This window comes from Arachis hypogaea, chromosome 2, assembly GCF_003086295.3.
Source record: "Arachis hypogaea cultivar Tifrunner chromosome 2, arahy.Tifrunner.gnm2.J5K5, whole genome shotgun sequence".
NCBI lineage: Eukaryota > Viridiplantae > Streptophyta > Magnoliopsida > Fabales > Fabaceae > Arachis > Arachis hypogaea.
The window spans coordinates 2,271,021-2,291,458 of record NC_092037.1 but is presented as its reverse complement, the minus strand read 5'-3'; the positions used below and the strand labels follow the sequence as shown (position 1 = coordinate 2,291,458).

At 33.0% G+C, this 20,438-nt stretch overlaps 3 protein-coding genes across 4 annotated transcripts in view; 2 read left to right on the top strand and 1 right to left on the bottom strand.

Moving 5' to 3' along the window:
- Window positions 1-10,012, top strand: part of LOC112732510 (putative disease resistance RPP13-like protein 1) — a 122,522-nt gene extending 112,510 nt beyond the window's left edge. The window contains exon 2 of the mRNA XM_025781257.3: window positions 8,289-10,012. Coding sequence (XP_025637042.1) covers window positions 8,468-9,979 — 1,512 coding nt within the window. The 5' untranslated portion in view covers window positions 8,289-8,467 and the 3' untranslated portion in view covers window positions 9,980-10,012. The remainder of the gene's footprint in view (window positions 1-8,288) is intronic.
- Window positions 10,013-11,629: 1,617 nt separating this feature from the next.
- Window positions 11,630-13,395, top strand: LOC112732501 (limonoid 7-O-acetyltransferse-like). Its single transcript, XM_025781249.3, has one exon. It carries the CDS (start codon window positions 11,885-11,887, stop codon window positions 13,259-13,261), a length of 1,377 nt encoding a protein of 458 aa, XP_025637034.1. The 5' UTR covers window positions 11,630-11,884; the 3' UTR covers window positions 13,262-13,395.
- Window positions 13,396-13,578: 183 nt separating this feature from the next.
- LOC112732492 (uncharacterized) lies at window positions 13,579-20,204 on the bottom strand. Of its 2 annotated transcripts, XM_025781238.3 has the most exons (4): window positions 19,868-20,045; window positions 18,571-19,770; window positions 14,048-14,587; window positions 13,579-13,810 (listed from the first exon to the last, which is right to left on the bottom strand). In XM_025781238.3, the coding sequence occupies exons 2-4, from the start codon at window positions 19,483-19,485 to the stop codon at window positions 13,709-13,711; spliced, it is 1,557 nt and encodes a 518-aa protein (XP_025637023.1). In that variant the 5' UTR covers window positions 19,486-19,770; window positions 19,868-20,045; the 3' UTR covers window positions 13,579-13,708. The 2 variants fall into 2 exon arrangements, with proteins under 2 accessions (XP_025637023.1, XP_072069132.1); XM_072213031.1 differs by having other exon boundaries at window positions 18,571-20,204.
- Between the last annotated feature and the right edge of the window lie 234 nt (window positions 20,205-20,438).

The window sequence follows — 20,438 nt, the reverse complement described above, 5'->3', positions numbered from 1 at the left end:
TATTTGTAAAACTAAAATTTTTGCTAAACACTAGGAACATTTGATATGGTTTTTCCTTGTTTCCTTTTCTTCTATTCTTTAATCTTCTTTTAAAGCTCTTTTACGATATAACATGTTTTGGTTTGCAACTTTGAGTGAAGGCTAGAAGAAAATAAAGCTTATTGAGAGGCTAGAAAAGTGAAGCTTCAAAATAATTTAACAATTTTTTTCCTACTGTTTTTTCCATCATTTTCAGGTAAAAGTTCACAAATGTTCGAGATTTCATTGCACATGTATATCTATATGTATATGGAGATGTAAACTGGATTAATGTGTTGGGAAGCAATAGTGTTTTCTGATTTCAGCATCCATGTTAATTGGTATCTACACTAGTTTAAATTAATGACTGAAGTGTATCATATCCACACTACATGTGGACTTGCTTGGATTATTCAATTCAATGCTTTGGCTATCAATAGCAGTCATGTTTGAACTTTGAACCAATATGTTAAACAAATGAAATGAGTTTCAATATCCAAAAGGATTGTATCAAACTTGAATTGTAGGCTTTTTCTTTCTTTTTCTTTGTCTTTTTTTTGTTAAATTTACAATTCAAAGGCATGATGATTATTAACATCATTATTGATCCTAGCTGAAGTAGTGTTACTTATATGTTAGAATTTATGATAATCTACATCTTACCAAGCTTGAAACAGTTAATTTAATTAACTTCTAATCAAAGATAGGTGCAACAGCTTTCATAATCCCTTGGAAACATATATATGACAAAAAAAAAATAAAGTAACTTCCATTGTTAATAATACATGTTTTTTCATTTGTGAAAATATAAACCTATGTTTTTTTTGTTTTCTTTTTAGGTCTAAAAAAGCCATTGTTTCTTTTGCTTAGAGTTTGTGCGCATCCGTATAAAATTGTAAAATGCATATGACATAAGATTAATAAAAAACTAGAGTGAGATCCGCTCAATACACGGAGAGGTAGATTATTTATACTATATAGTATATTTTAATAAATGTTATATTAAAAATATTTTAGAGAACATATTGAAAAATAGATTTTGAATTTATTTATTTTTAAAAAAGACATAGATTATTTATATTAGAGTTATACAAAACTGTATTTTTTTTATTTTTCGATTTGCATTAATGGCTACACTTTGTCTTTTCTGACGATTTTTTTGTTTGTAAATAATGAAAAAAATAAATGAATGAGAATGAAAAATATATAAAAATGTTATATTAAATTTAAGAAATTTTTGATAATTAGTATAAGAGATTAAGAAATGAAGAGTAGTAAGAGTCTTAATATATATAAGTTGTAGAATTTGAATATTTGTAACCGAAATTTTTTATAATTATTATAATTATGACACTTGTAATGTTTATTGCGAGATAATACTCAATTTGGTCCCTGAACTTACACAACAACAACAACAACAACAACAAAACCTTATCCCACTAAGTGGGGTCGGCTACATGAATCAAACGACGCCATTGTGCTCTGTCATGTATCATGTCTACAGAGAGACCGTTTACATGTAGATCTCGTTTGACCACCTCATGGATGGTCTTCTTAGGTCTTCCTCTGCCTTTCGCCCTTTGTCCATCTTCCATCTCATCCACCCTCCTGACTGGATGTTCTATCGGTCTTCTTCTCACATGTCCAAACCACCTGAGACGCGATTCAACCATCTTTTCCACAATGGGTGCTACTCCAACTCTCTCCCTTATATCTTCATTCCTTATTTTATCCAATCGCGTGTGACCACTCATCCATCTCAACATCTTCATCTCTGCCACACTCAGCTTATGTTCGTGCTCTCCTTTAGCCGCCCAACACTCCGTACCATACAGCATAGCCGGTCTTATAGCGGTGCGATAGAATTTACCTTTAAGTTTTAAAGGCACTTTTTTGTCGCATATAAAACCAGATGCACTCCGCCATTTTGACCAACCTGCTTGGATCCTATGATTTACATCATGTTCAATCTCTCCATTATCCTGTATGATGCACCCAAGATACTTAAAACTTTTAACTTTTCGTAAGGTGTTCTCTCCAATTTTCACCTCTATATTGGAGTTTTCCCTTCTCAGACTGAACTTACATTCCATATATTCCGTCTTGCTACGGCTTATGCACAGACCATACACTTCTAGAGCTTCTCTCCATAACTCCAACTTCTTATTTAGGTCTTCCCTTGACTCTCCCATAAGGACGATATCATCGGCAAAAAGCATGCACCATGGCACAGGCTCTTGGATGTGCTCTGTGAGTACTTCCAAGACTAATGTGAAAAGGTATGGACTTAAGGATGATCCCTGGTGTAATCTTATACCAATAGGGAATTCCTCTGTCACACCACCTTGAGTCTTCACACTAGTTGTGGCCCCATCATACATGTCTTTAATTGCCCGAATATATGCGATCCTTACTCTCCTCTTTTCTAAAACCTTCCATAAGACCTCCCTTGGTACCCTATCATACGCTTTTTCCAAATCAATAAACACCATGTGTAGATCCCTTTTATTACTACAATACCTCTCCATCATCCTTCTTAATAGGTATATCGCTTCAGTGGTAGATCTGCCTGGCATAAATCCAAATTGGTTCTCTGTTACTTATGTCTCTTTTCTCAACCTCCGTTCTATCACCCTTTCCCATAACTTCATAGTATGACTCATAAGCTTAATCCCTCTATAATTTCCGCAACTTTGTATATCCCCCTTATTCTTGTAGATAGGTACCAAGGTGCTCTTTCTCCACTCATCAGGCATCTTCTTTGACCTTAAAATCTCATTAAAAAGCTTGGTTAACCAGTTGATGCCTTTTCCTCCAAGACCCTTCCAAACCTCAATCGGGATATTATCAGGTCCTACTGCCCTGCCATTTTTCATCTGCTTTAGAGCCTCTTTTACCTCGAAGTCTCGAATCCTTCGATAGTAGTCAAAGTTTTGATCTTCTTCCCTTGTGCATAATCGACCAAGGCTCGGAAGAGTCTTCTGTCCCTCATTAAATAACTCGTAGAAGTAGCTCTTCCACCTTTCATTAATCTTCTCCTCTTGAGCCAACACCTCTCCATCCTTATCCTTTATGCACTTAACCTGATCCAAATCTCTCGTTCTTCTTTCCCGGCTCTTTGCAATTCTATATATACCTTTTTCTCCTTCTTTCGTGTCCAAAGACTTGTAGAGACCCTCATATGCTCTTGTTCTTGCTTCACTTACAGCCACTTTTGTCTCTTTCTTAGCCGCCTTATATTTTTCCCAGTTATCTGCATTGCGGCATAAAGACCACTCTTTAAAGCATTCTCTTTTTATCTTTATCTTTTCTTGTATACTCGCATTCCACCACCAGGACTCCTTGTCTCTTGGTCCTATTCCTTTAGATTCACCAAAACTTTCTTTTGCTGTTCTTCTAATAACTTCTGCCATCTCCCTCCACATCTCTTCCGCGCTTCCATTCCCATCCCACCTTGCCTCTTCTCCTACCCGTCTTAGGAAGCTTCTTTGTTCCTCACCTTTCATCCGCCACCACCTCGTCCTTGGGTTCTTCGTATGATGTCTTTTCCTCAACTTTTGCTCAACGCGAAAATCCATGACGAGCACCCTATGTTGTGTTGTCAAACTCTCTCCCGGGATAATTTTACAGTTAATGCAAAATTTCCGGTCGACTCTCCTCAACAAGAAGAAGTCGATTTGAGAGCTTGTCATGCCACTCTTATAGGTTATAAGATGTTCGTCTCTCTTTTTAAAACATGTATTTGCGATGAGAAGATCAAAAGTTGAGGAAAAGTCCAAAATAGTTTTACCCTCGGCATTGATCACCCCGAAACCATGGCCTCCGTGAATACTCCCATATCCAGTCACTTCTCTCCCAACATGGCCATTTAAATCTCCTCCTAAGAAAATCTTATCTCCCAAAGATATGCCTTGAACTAAACTCTCTAGATCCTCCCAAAACCTTATCTTGTGTTGTTCGTCCGAACCCACTTGCGGTGCATAGGCGCTAATCACATGAAAAACACCTCCCTCCACCACAAGTTTGATAGAGATGATCCGATCTCCCACCCTCTTGACATCAACTACGTCCTTCTTCCACTGCTTATCCACAATTATTCCAACTCCATTCCTATTCTTCACCTTTCCTGTATACCAAAGTTTGAAACCAGAAGAATCCAACTCCCTAGCCTTTGCACCAACCCATTTCGTTTCTTGTAGGCACATAATGTTAATCTTCCTCCTTGCCATGGTATCCACCACCTCCATGGACTTTCCTGTTAGAGTGCCTATGTTCCATGTCTCAAATCTCAACCTTTTGTCGCTTCGACCTTTACCTTTTCCTTTGTGAACTAGCTTATTTACCCTCGTCCGTTCACGAAAACGCGAGAACCCTTGCTCATTTAACACTACATCCGGGCACCGATGCAGCGGCTCTTGCTTTGACACCGTACTCGAGCCATACGGCGCGTTACTTCCGGGTAACGACCTAGCTTTAGCGCAATAATGTCTTTGATTCATGTCATGGGGGGTTCGGCTATATTTTTACGTTGGTTGCCGAAGACCTAACACAACCCTCCTCCTTTATCCGGGCTTGGGACCGGCTATGTACCGCAAGTGTAACATAGGCGGAGTTTGTAACATAGGCGGAGTTGGTCCCTGAACTTACACGCAAATCTTAATTTAGTTCCTCAAATTTCAATTGCCTCTATTTAGTCCTCAAACTTTGTGAACATAACTCATGTTAGTCCTTAAAACAATTTTCAACGTACAAATGTTAACGAAACACTGTTGTCAACAACCGGATGCCACACTAAACTTTGTAAAATGATGTCGTTTTAGTTTTGGCATTCAAATAATCCAAAAACAACATCGTAAATGATGTTTATTAAAATTTACCTAACAAAATAAGTAATACGATGCCTTTTTTAGCTATTTAAATGCCAAAACCAAAACTGCATCATTTTACAAGTTTTAACGTGACATCTGATAGTGTATAACAGTGCTCCATTAACGTTTTTATACTAAAAATCGTCTCAGGGACTAATACGAGGCACGTTTATAAACTTTGGGGACTAAATAGAGGCAATTGAAACCTCAGGGACTAAATTGAGATTCGCGTGTAAGTTCAGGGACCAAATTGAGTATTATCTCGTTTATTGCATTTAATTAGTACTTGATATTTCAATTGAATAATAATAGATAAGAGTTTTTTTGTTTTAATTTTTTTAAAAGATTTTACTAAATAGTGATTGGTTGATTTTCATCTAGCAATTTTGGGTATTAACTCTTTGGGTCTGTCATTCCCACTGCAAATCCTTCTACAACAAAGAGAATAAGACATGGTCAAAGAATGATAATCCATTCTAAGTAAATTGTGGAAACAATAATGCACATGTGGAATAACAATTTAAAAAAGAAGAATATGTAAATATAAATTGTGGAAGAAGTACTCCACATGTAAAATAACAATTTATAATTTGATGATGAAATATTGCAATCGATAGTATATAGGGAGCAATAATTTTAAATGCACATTAATTTTGGTTGTGACTGTTGAATAGAATCATTTACAAAAGAGGAATTCATAACCTTGTGCTACTTGCAATGAGTTCACAATTAAAATATTATTATTTATAACAAATAAATAGGACTGTTGAAAATGATATTGAATAATGACAAGAGTAAAAGGCAAAGTTAAAAATCTTTAGGAAGATACTTGGGACAAATTTTCTACGTTGGCGGCGTTAAATGGTGACGTTGGTTTGAGACCCATAATTGAGCTCTGGCAGAAAACCACAAGAGGAGGAATGGAGTTTGCCCTTGTTTCTGCAATTTATGCAATGCGGCTCCGTCGGAGATGGACATCGCGATGTACAATTTGTTTTGAGGAAAAAACAATGGCTCATGAGACCGGAAGAGGATAGAAGAAATAGGATGGGACCGGAAGAGGATGGAGGAAATAGAATCTTAGTATGGAGAGGTGTTAAGAGGGTGACGGTTTTTGAGAGCTTTTTGTCGGGGTAAATGTTAATTTGTGTTTTTGTTGTTTTAGAAATAAGGATTGATTTGGAAAAAAGTTAATTTGTTGATTTTTATTGTGTTTTTTAGTTGTTTTTTGTGTTTTTTTTATGTAAAAATAAAAGTTGATTTGACAAGATTTGATTGATGAATTTTAAAATTTTGCCAAGTAAACATTGATGCTAACATGACGTTAGTAGAAGAAGAAAAATAATTTAAAAACAATGTGAATAAATCTATGTACCTACTTTTATATATTAAGAATAGATGAGAGTCACATATGTTGGTTATTTCTCTAACCCTTAAGTATAACTATTATATTTGTTTAAGAAGTTTTCTTTTCTTATTATATGATTTAAATTGTTTAGACATTGGATAGCTATATATCTTATTTATGTCAAAGGCTACATTTTTAGCCTTAGTGTACTCTTCTATTCATATATAACAAAGTGTACTCTTCTATTCATATATAATCAACCCAAAAAAAATTGAAAGTTTTCTAGTCAACTTTATGGATTCTCTTAGTCCGGTATGTCTAAAATAATCACAATAACTTTGTGCTTACTGAATGTGCCTTATTGTTATAAATCATTGGATTTCATTAAATATAAATCAAAAGCTACTATAAAAAAAAAACATTGATAAACCATAATAAATATAGAATACACTAAATATTACTAATACATAAATAAATAAATATCTTTTAATATACAATACTTTAAATGAGAAAGAGAAAGAAACAAAATTTTTTATTTTTAAATAATAAATATAAAACATATAAATACAAAAAATATAAATCTTTTTTATTTATTAAGTTGGAGTAGCAGTTAAAAGGTTTTGTTGTTGGTATCATTACTTTGTTCCTTTCCATAATTTTATCTTGTGATCACTTCTATCTAACTCCCTCTTTTGCAATTTCATTTTTTGGTGGCATTTCTGTTTGTTAAATATACTTGCAGTCCTGATCCTAAAATCAAAACAGTGATCCAACATAACTGCTGTACTATGCATTCTCACAAAAAGGTGTAGAAAATAAAATAAACAGAAAACCGTAGAATGATAAGTGTCTTTGGTTTTCGTGATGACAAGCACTTAGCCTTGAAATGTTATTAATTTGTGTATTAGTGTTTCTGGATAAGTCCTGAAATCAGAAGAGTTGTTTTCTTATTTTAGGTTCAAGTTGGTAACTTTACTCAATTCCATTCTAGAATTTACTTTTCCTGTTCTGTTGGGTAAAAGAATTAGTAATGAAGCTTGATCTGAGAAGGAATTAGTTATATGCGCTTAATGACAAAATTGTGTTTCATGTTTATGCTGAATGGTATTGCTATATAGGCCATATAGCAACTCAAATTTGATTCTTTATGGTCTTTTCTTTCTTAGTTTCTAGTCAACAAAAAAAAAGCTTATGGTCTTGCAGGTAAAAGTTCACAGATGTTCCGGATTTCATTATACATGTATATATGTGGAGATCTAAAGTGGATTAATGTGTTGGGAGCAGAAGCACTGTTTTCTGATTTCAGCTTCATGTTAATTGATATCCACACTACTTTAAATTAATGGCTGATGCATATCATATCTACACTACATGTGGACTTGCATGGATTATTCAATTCAATTTTTTGCTTGAAAGATGGGAACCATTGGTTATCAATAGCAGTCATGTTTGAACTTTGAACCAACATGCTAAACAAATGCTCCTCTCTCTAATGCAAGGGTTATATATATATATATATATTGGCTAAATTTACAATTCAAAGCCATGATGATTAAGATCATTGAACCTAGCTGAAGTAGTTGTAATATTGAGCCTGGTCACATAAGTCATAAGATAACACATTAATTGAAACTTGCAACAATATGCAATTACGTTGCATCCATCGAATAAATTAGAATCAAGGACAAAGTTAGTGTGAGCCAGCTAGAAGCTAGGCAATTCAAATAACTCAAATTCATACAAATTTTTCATGGACAGAGATGAGGGCTTGAAGTGAATGTCTTTAAGCTAAAAAGTGACTGAAGCTGAATTATTGGAACTTGGAAGGAGGAAAGCAATTGCACTGCATCTGCATCATTATTTTACCATGACCCTCAACCAGCTCATTATGATAATGTATCTGACATCAAAGGCAAAAATAATTATGCCAGTTTTGAAAAAATAAATAAATAAAAGGTAACAAAAAGTAAGAATTAAAGGCAAAAATGAAAATTACGTTCCTTCCAAATACATAAAATTAGTACAGAACCAGCAAGACACTCGCACTAATTAAGGAGACCAAACTTTTTTATTGAGTCAACAGTCTTTGTCTTTTTTCCATCAAATTATTGACAACTACTTCTTCACAATAAGCTTTCATACACCTACACACAGTTCAGTTACAAACCCTGCAAAATCTGCATTTTTACTCTCCTTCATACCCGAATTCTCATCACTTGTTTGAGATCATATCATGGCTAGTGGAGCTTTCCTTAATGGCTTCATTAACGTTGTCTTTGAAAGGTTGCTCACAATGGATACGGTCAACCAGGTCTTGGGCAAGAAGCTTGACCCTGGCTTGGCTGAGAGGCTGAAAATTTCTCTGTATGCTGCTGAAGCTGTGCTTGATGATGCTGAGCACAAGCAACTGGGCGACGATCGTGTGAGGGATTGGCTCAACAGTCTGAGAGATGCTGTTTATGATGCTGATGACTTTCTGGACGCTCTACTCACCAAAGCCGCCACGCAAAAGGAGGTATATTTTTTGTTGCCTAGTTTCTTCCTCAACCGACATAGGAAGATGGTAGATAACATGGAAGGGGTGGTTGCAAGAATAGAATTTCTTGTAAGTCAAAAAGATATCCTTGGTCTTCAAAAGACTACCAAGGATAATAACTTGTCATCATCATCATCATCGTCATCATGGCGAGAAACCACATGTCTGATGGAAGGGAACATATATGGCAGGGAGGATGATCAACAAGCTCTAATCAAAACAATAAATGACAACAGTGAATCTCAGTTATCTGTGATTCCTGTTGTTGGCATGGGTGGGGTTGGTAAAACAACCTTAGCCAAATGGGTGTACAGTGTCGTGGAAGGATTTGATCCGAAAGCATGGGTCTGCATCTCTGAAACATTTGATGTTGCTGATATTACAAAGAAAACCATTGAGGACATTACTAAAAATTCTTTTGCCCTTGGGACTTTAAATTCACTACAAAATAAACTGCAGGAAGTCTTGTCAGCAAAGAAGTTCTTCATTATTCTAGACGATGTATGGAGCGATGATGCCGATAAGTGGAAGCAATTTATAACTCCTTTTCACTGTGGGGCTAAGGGTAGTACAATTCTTATTACTACTGTGGCAGCCAATGCATGTTTTCCGGAGTCAAATGGGAACCCAATACTAGAGGAAATCGGTAGAAAGATTGTCAAGAAGTGTAAGGGCTTGCCATTGGCTGTAGAAACACTTGGGCGCTTGTTGCGAGGAAAGGATGATGCTAAAGAATGGAATGCTGTTTTAAGCAGTGACATCTGGGAATTTTCTACGAAAAATAGTAAAATTATTCCAGCATTGTTAATAAGCTACTTCCAGCTACCTCCTTACTTGAAGCGTTGTTTCGTTTATTGTTCCTTGTTTCCCAAAGATCATGAGTTTGAGAAAAATGAACTAGTTTTGCTGTGGATGGCTGAAGATCTTTTAAGGCTACCAAAGAGAGGAGAGAGTTTAGAAGAGGTTGGTTCTCAGTGTTTTGAAGAATTAGCTTCGAGGTTATTTTTTAAACAAGAATGGTGTTTTCATAAGATGCATGATCTCTTGCATGACTTGGCAATATTCCTTGCTGGAGACTTCTATGGTAGAATAGAAGAGCTTGGTGAACAAGAAAAGAAGAAGCTGCCTAATGTAATTAACTTCATATTTGATTCAATAATTAACTTCATATTATGCATCACATGCTTTTATTATATACGAAAAATATAACACAAAAAGGGATAAATAAAAAGTTTATGTAAAGATTGGCCTCTCTATATTCAAATTTTTAAATTTGTCATTATATATAATATTTACAATTACATATTTATTATATCTAAAACAATGATGTTAGTATAAAATATATGTCGAAATATAAAATACATTTTAAATTAAACAACACACATATTTGTATATATATATGGTAACTGATTTTAGTGTATAAATAATATTTTATATTTAATATTACTGGTTTATTCTAGCAATAACTAAGAAATATAAAATAAAAAAAGTTAAAATAATTTTGTGATTTTTTGTTGTTTTCTAAATATTTTTGAGTAAATTAATAGTCTTACTTAATTTAAGTGAAAAATTTTTTTAATAAAAAGACACATGTATACAAATACAATTTTATCTGTTAATTCATGACTAATTTAAGAGTGAGAATATTTTTCCACTTCCAATTTTTTGGAAATATTTTCATGTAAAAATCACTTGTAGCCGTAGCCCGTAGCTCTCAATTTTTATCATCAATAAATGAAAATTCAATCAATTATAATATCTATAAAAAAATATTTAATCAAGCAATGATTTTTTTTAATTCAAAGTTTATCCAACTCTTTTAGTGATGCACTAAGCACATGTTATTCTAAGAAGTGATGATAATAACTTTATGGCAACCTGCCACAAACATATGGTAAAGGGAAATGATATTTGGCCAAAGCTTATATGGCAAATAAACCAAAACCAATCTAAACCATACATTGTATTTTGATAAAGAGAGAAGTCTGTGGGAAAAAAAATATTTAAGTGTTTTTGTAAAATTAAATATTAAAATATTTTTATTATTATTAAATTATACAGATGTTTTAGTAAAAATAATAATATAATATATATTTTAAAAAATAAAAATTAATTATTGACGTAAAAAATATAATTCATGTATTATTTTATTATTTGTCTATATTTTTAACGTATAAGAATGGCAATGAGGAAGATAGAGGTAGATTTTTACTCTCTCGTCCTACAATAACCCATTTAAAACTCGTCTCATTCCTACTTGCAGATAGTAAAAAGTTAAATTCTAATTCGCTCTCGTGGATACCTGCCCTACCCCTACCCGTCACTATAATTATTAAAATCTAACAAATAAAATTAAATTTTAAAATTTATATAACCATCATCACATACATAACATAAATTAAGAAAAAATTTAAATATGATACAATGTTATTAATTATTTTACTAATTATTTTACATATATTATATATATTATATATTAAAATTATATATATTATATACATACCAGAGTAGGTAACGACAGATATTACCTAAATTCGACCCCTATCTGCCCCGCCTAAGATCCGGCTTTCAAAGCGGATAATTATCCGTCCCGAATGAGTAAAGACGGAATGAGTACCTGCAATTTTAAGTAGTATTATCATCCTTACATACTGATACGTATAAATTTATCATTTTACAGAAACACCTTTTTTAATATCATAAGCGTATGATATATATGCAAAGATATTGTTACATCACTTTATACAAATCCAAGACCTACCACGTCATATTGAATCAAATAATGTAATTAAATTGAGCTCTATTAGTCTCCTTTTATTTTTAAATGTTAAGATACACTAAGTTCCATACGGATTTTACAAAGTTTGAAGTTAGAAACTTGTTGACATTATCTGCAATCATCATTTTCCAATAAAATGACAAATATCAAATGGCAGAGCACCTTATATGATAAGATTCTCTTCTTGTTCTAGTTCTAGTATAATCAATGATTACATTAAAAGACAAGTCAAAACTTTTTGCCCTCCTTGTAGCTATAAATTAGATTACACATGTTTCAACTTTTTCTCACACAGTTCATTCTCTTGAAGCCACAGAAATTAGAAAAAAAAAAGGATGAAATTTGAAGTAGAAATCATTAGTAGAGAAGACATTAGGCCTTTTTCTCCAACACCCTTTCACCTAAGAACCTTCAAACTCTCCCTTTTGGATCAGCTCATTCCTGCTCCATATGCTCCTATAATCTTGTTCTACACCTCACAAAATGACACAAATACCCTCCTTGAAGTCCCCAAGAAGCTAGAATTGCTGAAACAATCTTTATCTGAGACACTAACACAATTCTACCCTCTAGGTGGCAAGATCAAACATGAACTTTCCATTGATTGCAATGATGAAGGTGCTAATTTTGTAGTATCCAAAGTAAAGTGTCATCTTTCTGTGTTTCTAAGCCACCCCAATTTGACCCTTTTGCACAAGTTCCTTCCTAGTGATGAACTTGTTTCTAAAGAATCAAACTTTGGAACCTATGTCACCAACATCCAAGTGAATGTGTTTCAATGCGGTGGAATTGCCATTGGAACACGCATTTCACATAGGATCATAGATGGTGCTGCATTAGCCACATTCCTAAAGTGTTGGAGTGAAAGAGCTAGAGGCTGCAAACACTTGACACAACCAAAGTTCATAGCATCTTCTGTTTTTCCCACAAATAGTTTATGGCTTAGAGACTTATCAATGGGAATGTGGGGTTCCTTGTTCAGGCAAGGAAAGGGTGTAACAAAGAGGTTCTTGTTCACAAACAAAGCTATATCCACCCTCAAGGTTCAAATATCTGCAAAATATTGCTATGATGTAGCCGAAGATTCGCCTACGCGGTTGGAGACTGTTTCTGCAATCTTGTGGAAGTGTCTCATGGCAGCATCCCAATCGCGATTTGAAGTGCAAAGGTCTTCTTTTGTGACTCATTTGGTGAACTTGCGGCGGAGAATGGATGAAGCTCTATGTCCTGATCACACCATGGGTAACCTAGTTTGGTTAGTTTCTGCTAAGCATTTCGACGAACACGGGACGAGCATGGATGACTTGGCGTGTAAACTAAGGAACACAATATCAAGAATCGATAAGGATTTTGTCAATGAATTGCGAAGCGAAAAAGGGATCTCGATCATGAAAGATTCGCTTAGGAAAATATGTGAGTTAAGATCAAGGAATGAAATGGAACATTTTGGGTTTAGTAGTTGGTGCAATCTTGGATTCTATGAAGCTGATTTTGGGTGGGGAAAACCAACATGGGTGAGTAGTGTTGCATCAAATGGTTCTGTGTTCATGAATCTCATCATTTTGGTTGATACAAAGTTAAAAGATGGCATTGAAGCTTGGGTTACATTGGATGAACATGACATGAATCATTTGATTTCAAACACTGAAATCCTCAATTATGCAACTTTGAATCCAAGTCCTTTAGCCAAAGTTAATAAGTCGTTTCCATGAAAAGAACATAACTCAGATGCAATTAACGTCATGTAAAGTTAATAGCTGAGAACCGTTAAATAAGATAACAGATTTGATTAAATTCTCATCTAACGACTCTCTCAGCTATCAACTTCACATGAAGTTAAGCACAACAAAATTTTCACTTTCACATAATAGACATATTATCATGCCTTCTTCAATATTTGAACTTTGATTCAATCTTCAAGTGAGATATATATCAATCTCAATGCTTGTTGATTAGTTATTTAGAATGTTTAACTTAGAAAATTGAACTGCATCAAATAGTTGCATCTTAATAATGTTATTCAGATTAGTTAACCAAATAATAAATAATTATTTATTTTTTAAAAAAGGAAAGAATTAAGATTGCATATAACTAAAGGTAGGGTTAAGAAGAATTTATAAACAAAAGCGTGTTGGAACTGTTTGCAGTTCTTTCTATAACTATAACTCAACAATTTCATCTTCAATGCATTCACCAACATGAATCACCAAAGTTCCTTTCTTCTTTGTTTGTCTTACCCTGCAACAATTCCTTCTTGGAGACTGCTCAAAACAACAACAAAAACAAACACATTAAAAAAGAAATCAAGAAAAAACTGATGAAAGTATTTCGCTAAGTGTACACCAAAGTCAACTACTAGTATAAAATACATATTGGTACAAATACACATTGAAAATGAATTAAACCATACATGTATTTATACACAAATATATTAGTGGCTGATTTTAGTGTACAAATAGCATTTTTGATCTTGGATAAGAGTAGATTGAAGTTTTTACCTTGTCCCACAAATGTGGGTCGGGTTTCTTATAAACCTCAACTATTTTGATTTGGGTCGGATCCTCCATTTTCCACTTGCAAGCCGGGTTGGACTGAGTCCGAACGTACCGGCTCGCAGTCTCATTAGCACCCTTGTTGTATGCTGCATTGGACAAGTAGTAAACAAATGGTTTTTGGCAGACATTCCGGCTAACCGGGCGGGTATTGAACGGATAGGCTGTGTAATCGGCCCGCTTGTACCAATTCAAGAAGGTTCTTGCCGGCATTTCCATCTCCCGGGCCGAAAAAATGCCCCGGAAAATTTGAACCGCATAGCCCCATGAAACGGATATGGTCCAAGTCCGGGTCTTGTCGTAGCAAATGGATTGCTGCATGAGCCCAGCCGGGTCGAGTTGCATGGGCACCTTGAGCCGCTTTAGGGCTTGGACTCGGCTCACGTTTGGAAAAATGGGCTCGACTATGTCCAAATGATGGAGGGACACAAGTGGAGTAACAGGATGGGCTGCTAAAAGCCCAAATAGATTGCCGTACACATCAAACTACCCAAAACAGGACAAAACAAAATAAGCCAAGTCAAATAATGATAAAACTCAAAATTAGGGCAACAATAATACATAGTAAGTGTAAATTAATTTATATTATCTTGGTGTGAATTTTGAGGTAATTATTTTAATAATTATAGTGAATTAAACTTAAATCCAACTAAAATGTCAAAATGGACATAAAAATATATAATTGTTTATAGATAAATACTATGAATTATGAAAGAGAGAAAGAACGCTACAAGTCTACAACTAAGACTAAGAGAAAAACAAAATTAAAAAGAAAAAGGAATATCCATAACTTGTGGTTAAGTTTAATGTAATCAATCTGGCGAAAGAAATAGTCACCAAAAAAATCTGGCGAAAGAAATGGAGAAATTTCAGAGATAAAGAAAACAAATTAAAGGCTGGATTCAAACAACAAAAAACGCGTATTTTATTATGTGAAAACAACTGTGTCTAACACGTAATGATGTAACTGGAGTAGTGGCAACTTGGGAAGAGTTTTATTCATTGTATTCGAACTAGAAATATATATAGATTAAAGAGACAAATTTTGTCAGATAAAATTCATTTCTAGACTATCATAGTATCATATATGGTATCACACTTTTTTAAAAAAACATAAAGTCATTACTCCAAGACATATATCATAGACCTCAATATGTAGGTGATTTAAGTGTCTCAAAAACAAAAAATAATTGTTGACGGCATTACTAAATATGACTATGGAGGGATGTCTGTTTGTTTGATTAGCATTTATTTTTTGTTTAGTTGCTCCACCTTTTTGTGTTGGGTTCTTTCCTTCAAAAAAAAAAAATCCAATTCTAAAACAAAAATCACTTTAGTTTAAAAAACAGAGAATTTTGTCCTTGTTCCAAACATGATACTTAACAGCTAACTCAGCAAGTTAAGAGGTCGTGTCACCAACTTTTGTTAGTCTTAACAAGGTAAAAACTCAAGTGCAGTTAATTTCATGTGAAGTTGATAGTTGAATACCGTTAAATGATTTGACAAATTTGACTTAATTGTCATCTAAACACTCTCAGCTATCAACTTCACATAAAATTAACTGCACCTAAGTTTCTATCCTTTAACAAACATCATTGTTTTTGTCATACACCCTAACATACTCGCCCTTCCCTTCCCGTGAGTTCCATATAACCACTTCTTAGTCATAGCTAGGATTTGAATCCGGATGCACTTTCTAACAGGACATACACAAATGTCACTAGACCAAGCCTTGCAGTGCAAGAAACAACATTGAAGAACCACATTGTCTCGCGCTAAACCGGCGAGGACGAATTTTCTTCTTTTTATCCATCAACGATCATGTTGTCTTTCGAAAAAATAGATTGAGTCGGATTGGGTACGGATATTATTGTATTAAATCAAGAAAATTTCTATGGTGAAGTACAAGATTAGATGAAGAATGAAAATTTTTACTAATTTTATTAAAAAAACAAATAATTTTTCTTATAAACTTTTTTTTTTTAAACAATCTTCTCCCTCCACTAAAATTTCACAGTTAAATCAGACCCAAGGAAGAGTTTCTTAGATTTCTAAGGTGGGATTGTGACGTGCCTTATGGGATGTGACAAGTGTTATTAGGTTTAAATCTTTGTCCCTTTTACATAATATTATTAATTAGGGTGGGACCAATTTAACAAACACATCCCACACCGAAACAATCTCTAGACTTGACAACTGGATGCTTTGTGCAATTACATATTCCCCACACTATGAGCTTTTTATTCACTACTATGATTGAGACCTATTTTGAATATAACTTAATTATGTAATTTTTTTTTTTTCCAAAGCTAGGAGTGAGACTCGATCCCGAGATTTTTAGATGAGGATGGGGAGACTACTATTTGAACTATAGCTCATTTAGCTCGTTGGCAATTTTCTAAAATTAATTAACTTACTTTTGTTTTGTATGATTTTGCTAAAAAAATACCAATAAAAAATTAGCTACATTAATTACTATATATTTGTATATATTTATGTATTTTATTTCATAAATTTTTAATTTATATTTTAAATTTCAATATTTATTCTATACAGATAACATGATCAAATTTTATAATTACTTTTAAAAAGGAGGTAAACTTTTTTCTTTAAAAAAATAAAGCAACTCTACATCAAAACTAAATCATAATTTCATTTAGATATATATTGTTTTCTTTAATATAGTATTTTGTTTAAATAGATAGTAATTATTAAGAATTCAAATTTAAAATAAATTTTTTTAATATAAGAATTTTGTTAGCATGAGCATTTAAAACATATTTTAAAAATACCACAAAAATATTTTTTCAAATTTATTAAAAAGATTTTTTATACTTTTAATACATTAAATATATCAAAAATTTAAATCCTCTTAAAAATAAAAATACTTGAAACGCTGAAATTGAAAAGCAGCTGAAAGAAAAGGAAAGGTAGGAAATAATGAAATAACCAACAAATTTTATTAATTGACTCATTTAGTCGGTGGAGATATATAGCTGCAAGCATCAAACCCTAGATGTGGTGGTGGTGGCCTAGTTTTGATTTGGAGACTAAGACTATTGAAGATTTGAAGTTTTTTTTATTATTATATTTTTGAAGATATTCATAGTTAGAAGAATATAATCTCCCATCTCCCAATTAAAGAATAAACAAATTTGGTAAAGTCTTTAAATTCAGCACCACATTCTTTTCTGTCAATTAGGGTAGAAAATTGGTGAAAATCCTACTAAATTCAGAAAACTACTAGCAATAAATGATAGTATTAAAATTTTTTGGGCACATAAAAAATATAATAATGCTTTATTTTATCCAATAATTGCTAGATCTATTGGCGCCAATGGAAAGCAGGGATTTTTTTTAATTCTTGATATTATAAATTAATCATTAAATTAATCATCTTCCTCTAAAATTTATCCACATCATAGACAAGACCCTAGGGAACTTCATTCCACAAATACATAAAAAAAATTAAAAAAGAACTATTTTTAAAATGTGACACAAATCATCATAAAGTGACCTTAAATAGAATCAATAGATTTGATTAGGTTACCTACATTAAAATATTCTTAATGATCTATTACCTGTTTTTGACCTAAATCATTATTATTCCAAGTAATGATATCTCCCCATACTCCCCTATTCATTCAACAAAAATCCCACTAAACAATATCTCTTACTTTATTATAAAATGAGATCTCACATGAACAAAAAATTAAACCAAGTGGGGGAACCTAAGGAAGGCTTTCCTAACTTAACTTATTTTTTATGATCCCCCAAAATTCTCCCACATTATCTTTTGTTCATTTTATAATTTTGTCCCACATCACTTCCAATAAATTTCTCCAAAACCACCATAGGTTGACCAAGTCAATATGTAAAGTCTTCAAACAAGAAAAAAAACTAAAAAAACTAGCCGAATTTATTGTTTTTGATATACAATTTTAACCATCAATTCAATTTATTTAGTCTAACAATAAATTCTGCTAATCCTCTTGTATTTCTTCTAATTTTGTATTTTTCCTAATTTTAAGGTAAAAAATCTTCATTAAAGGTTAACAGTTAAAAATCTATAAGTGATTTGACATATTCGATTAAATTGATAAATAAAAGTTTTTGACTATCAACTTATGGAATCTCCACCAAATTTTAAACCTCTAAACTATCTATCTATATCCATTGTCCTTAAGTTCTAGTGTTCTTCCACTCCAAAATCCAAACACTTCTATACACATTACAAGACCCAAATCTGTTTTGAAAAAACAAGACAAATACACATAATAAACACATAATTTTTCAGTCAACACCATCTCAATGTTCCTATATTTTCTATCCTATAAAATTTACCAGACACAAGCTAATGGCTGATTTCATCACTTTTTGATGTTAATGTAACACACCTCAAAGATAAAATATGAAAAAAAAATAAAAGCAAAAAAGGAAAAGAAAAAGAGAAGATTCCAGAGACAAACCTGATGAAAGCCTCTTTCCTTGGTGAGAGGAACACCAAGCTCAGCCATACAAGCTTGAATCCTATCATCAGAACCATATAAACCAGGGTACCTCTGAATACACCTATCTTGAATCTTCTCCAATGCCAAAGCCAAAGGGTAACTAATTGCAAAACCACCACCACCATAAGCCATGTTATAAGAGAAATAAATGTTCTGCAGATGACTCTCTGAGCTACTTCCAATGTAATAATACTGATTGTGATCGTATTTCTGCAACACTTTCACCAAATTCTCAGTGACAAAAACTGTGTCATCATCTCCCATCACAAACCACCTCACATTCTTCAATCCAAGCCTTAGTGTCTCTGAAACAATCCTTGAGATCCTTATGGCTGATCTATGACCCTTTGGATTCTTGTAATTGAACCTTGAAGTGTCTTCAGAGATCTTCAACTGTGGCAAGAGCTTCTCATCACTTGGATCAGTTTTCACTTTCTCTTCTAGCCACACTATTCCTCTCATCTGATTTGGTTTCCACCATAGCTTTATGTACTCTTTTCTTTGCTTCCAAAGCTTTGCTGAGGCTCCAATCCCAAACACTATGTGGGAAATATTTGTTTCTTCAAAAGCTTTCAACTTTGTGGAAACAATTGCTGCATCTTCTTGTTCTTGTTCTTCTTCTTCTTCTTCTTGAGAGTGTGAAGTTGTTGTTGCTGCTGTGGTTGAAGTGGTGGTGGTGGTGGTGGTGTCAGAAATGTGGCTAATTGAAATGTGGTGTGTTTGGCCACAGTCATATGAATTGGTAACAAATCTAAGAGAGTAACAAAGGTAAGAGATTGTGATCAAGAGAAGAATGAAAGCCATTAGCTTTGAGAAGTTCCATGAAGAATATATGTGTTCTAGATCTTTGTGATTGTTCTTCATGATAGACATGGTAATTGGTATCTCAAAAATAAATTTAAGATTTGGTGAACTTTATATAAAAAACACAGAATCACACAGGTAGAAGTCTAGAAGAAGAAGAACAATAATAGTAGTAATAAAAAAAAAAATGAGCTATATAACAATATTTTGAGTCATCATAATAACTTCCTTTATTAGCCAGAAATATATAACAACCCCATCATAGAAAAAGTGATGAACCCAGATCAGATTTTAGGAAAGTTTGTTTCTTTTTGCTAAGGTTGCAAGAGTTTCACAAGGAACAAAAAAGGGTAGCTGAAAATAAGAAAAAAAAAGAATGTTAAAAAGAAAAATCTTCGAGCTGAAGTCAAGTGAGAATTGAAACTGAACAAAAAACAAGTAAACACTTAACCTAAGATGATGCTGCAAGTCTGCAACTATGTGGTTTCTTTTTTGCAGTTTTAAAGAATCTGTGTTCGATTTTTATACATATAAGAACACAGTTAGATACCCTTTTAGATTTAGTTCTTAAAAAATAGTTTTTTTTTTCAATTTTAATAATTCGTTTTTTTTTTCTTTTTAACTTTTTTTCACATTTTTCTCTTGGCCGTTCGGTGCTATGGATTGCAATGGACATGTGTCTACTCACAAAAACAACACATTCTTTTGAGAAAAAATGAACACAAAAAAGATTAAAATAAAATAAAGAAATTCTCTTTATTTCTTGTTGTACTTTAATGCACTCCAAAACAGAAAAATAAAGAGAAAATAGCTAATAAGTAACTAATTAATTATATTCTTTTATTTTATTGAATTCTACTTTATTCACAAGATAAAACACGTATCAAGTTCGTTACATGCGTATGATCATTGATTTCTTATCTTTTAAACTGAGAGTCTAAAATCTAAAAAAAAGTGATTCTAAAATAAAAAATATATAATCGAGATTTTTTGGTATATATACTAGAATTTTCACAGAAAAT

Excerpts from the sequence above, each read along its gene's own strand:
- LOC112732501 (XM_025781249.3), top strand. The coding sequence starts at position 11,885 with ATGAAATTTGAAGTAGAAATCATTAGTAGAGAAGACATTAGGCCTTTT.
- LOC112732492 (XM_072213031.1), bottom strand. The coding sequence starts at position 19,485 with ATGTCTATCATGAAGAACAATCACAAAGATCTAGAACACATATATTCT. Across the intron at positions 14,588-18,570 it reads AGGAAAGAGGCTTTCATCAG|TTTGATGTGTACGGCAATCT; the intron begins GTTTGTCTCTGG and ends TGTTTTGGGTAG. Across the intron at positions 13,811-14,047 it reads ACCCACATTTGTGGGACAAG|TCTCCAAGAAGGAATTGTTG; the intron begins GTAAAAACTTCA and ends TGTTTTGAGCAG.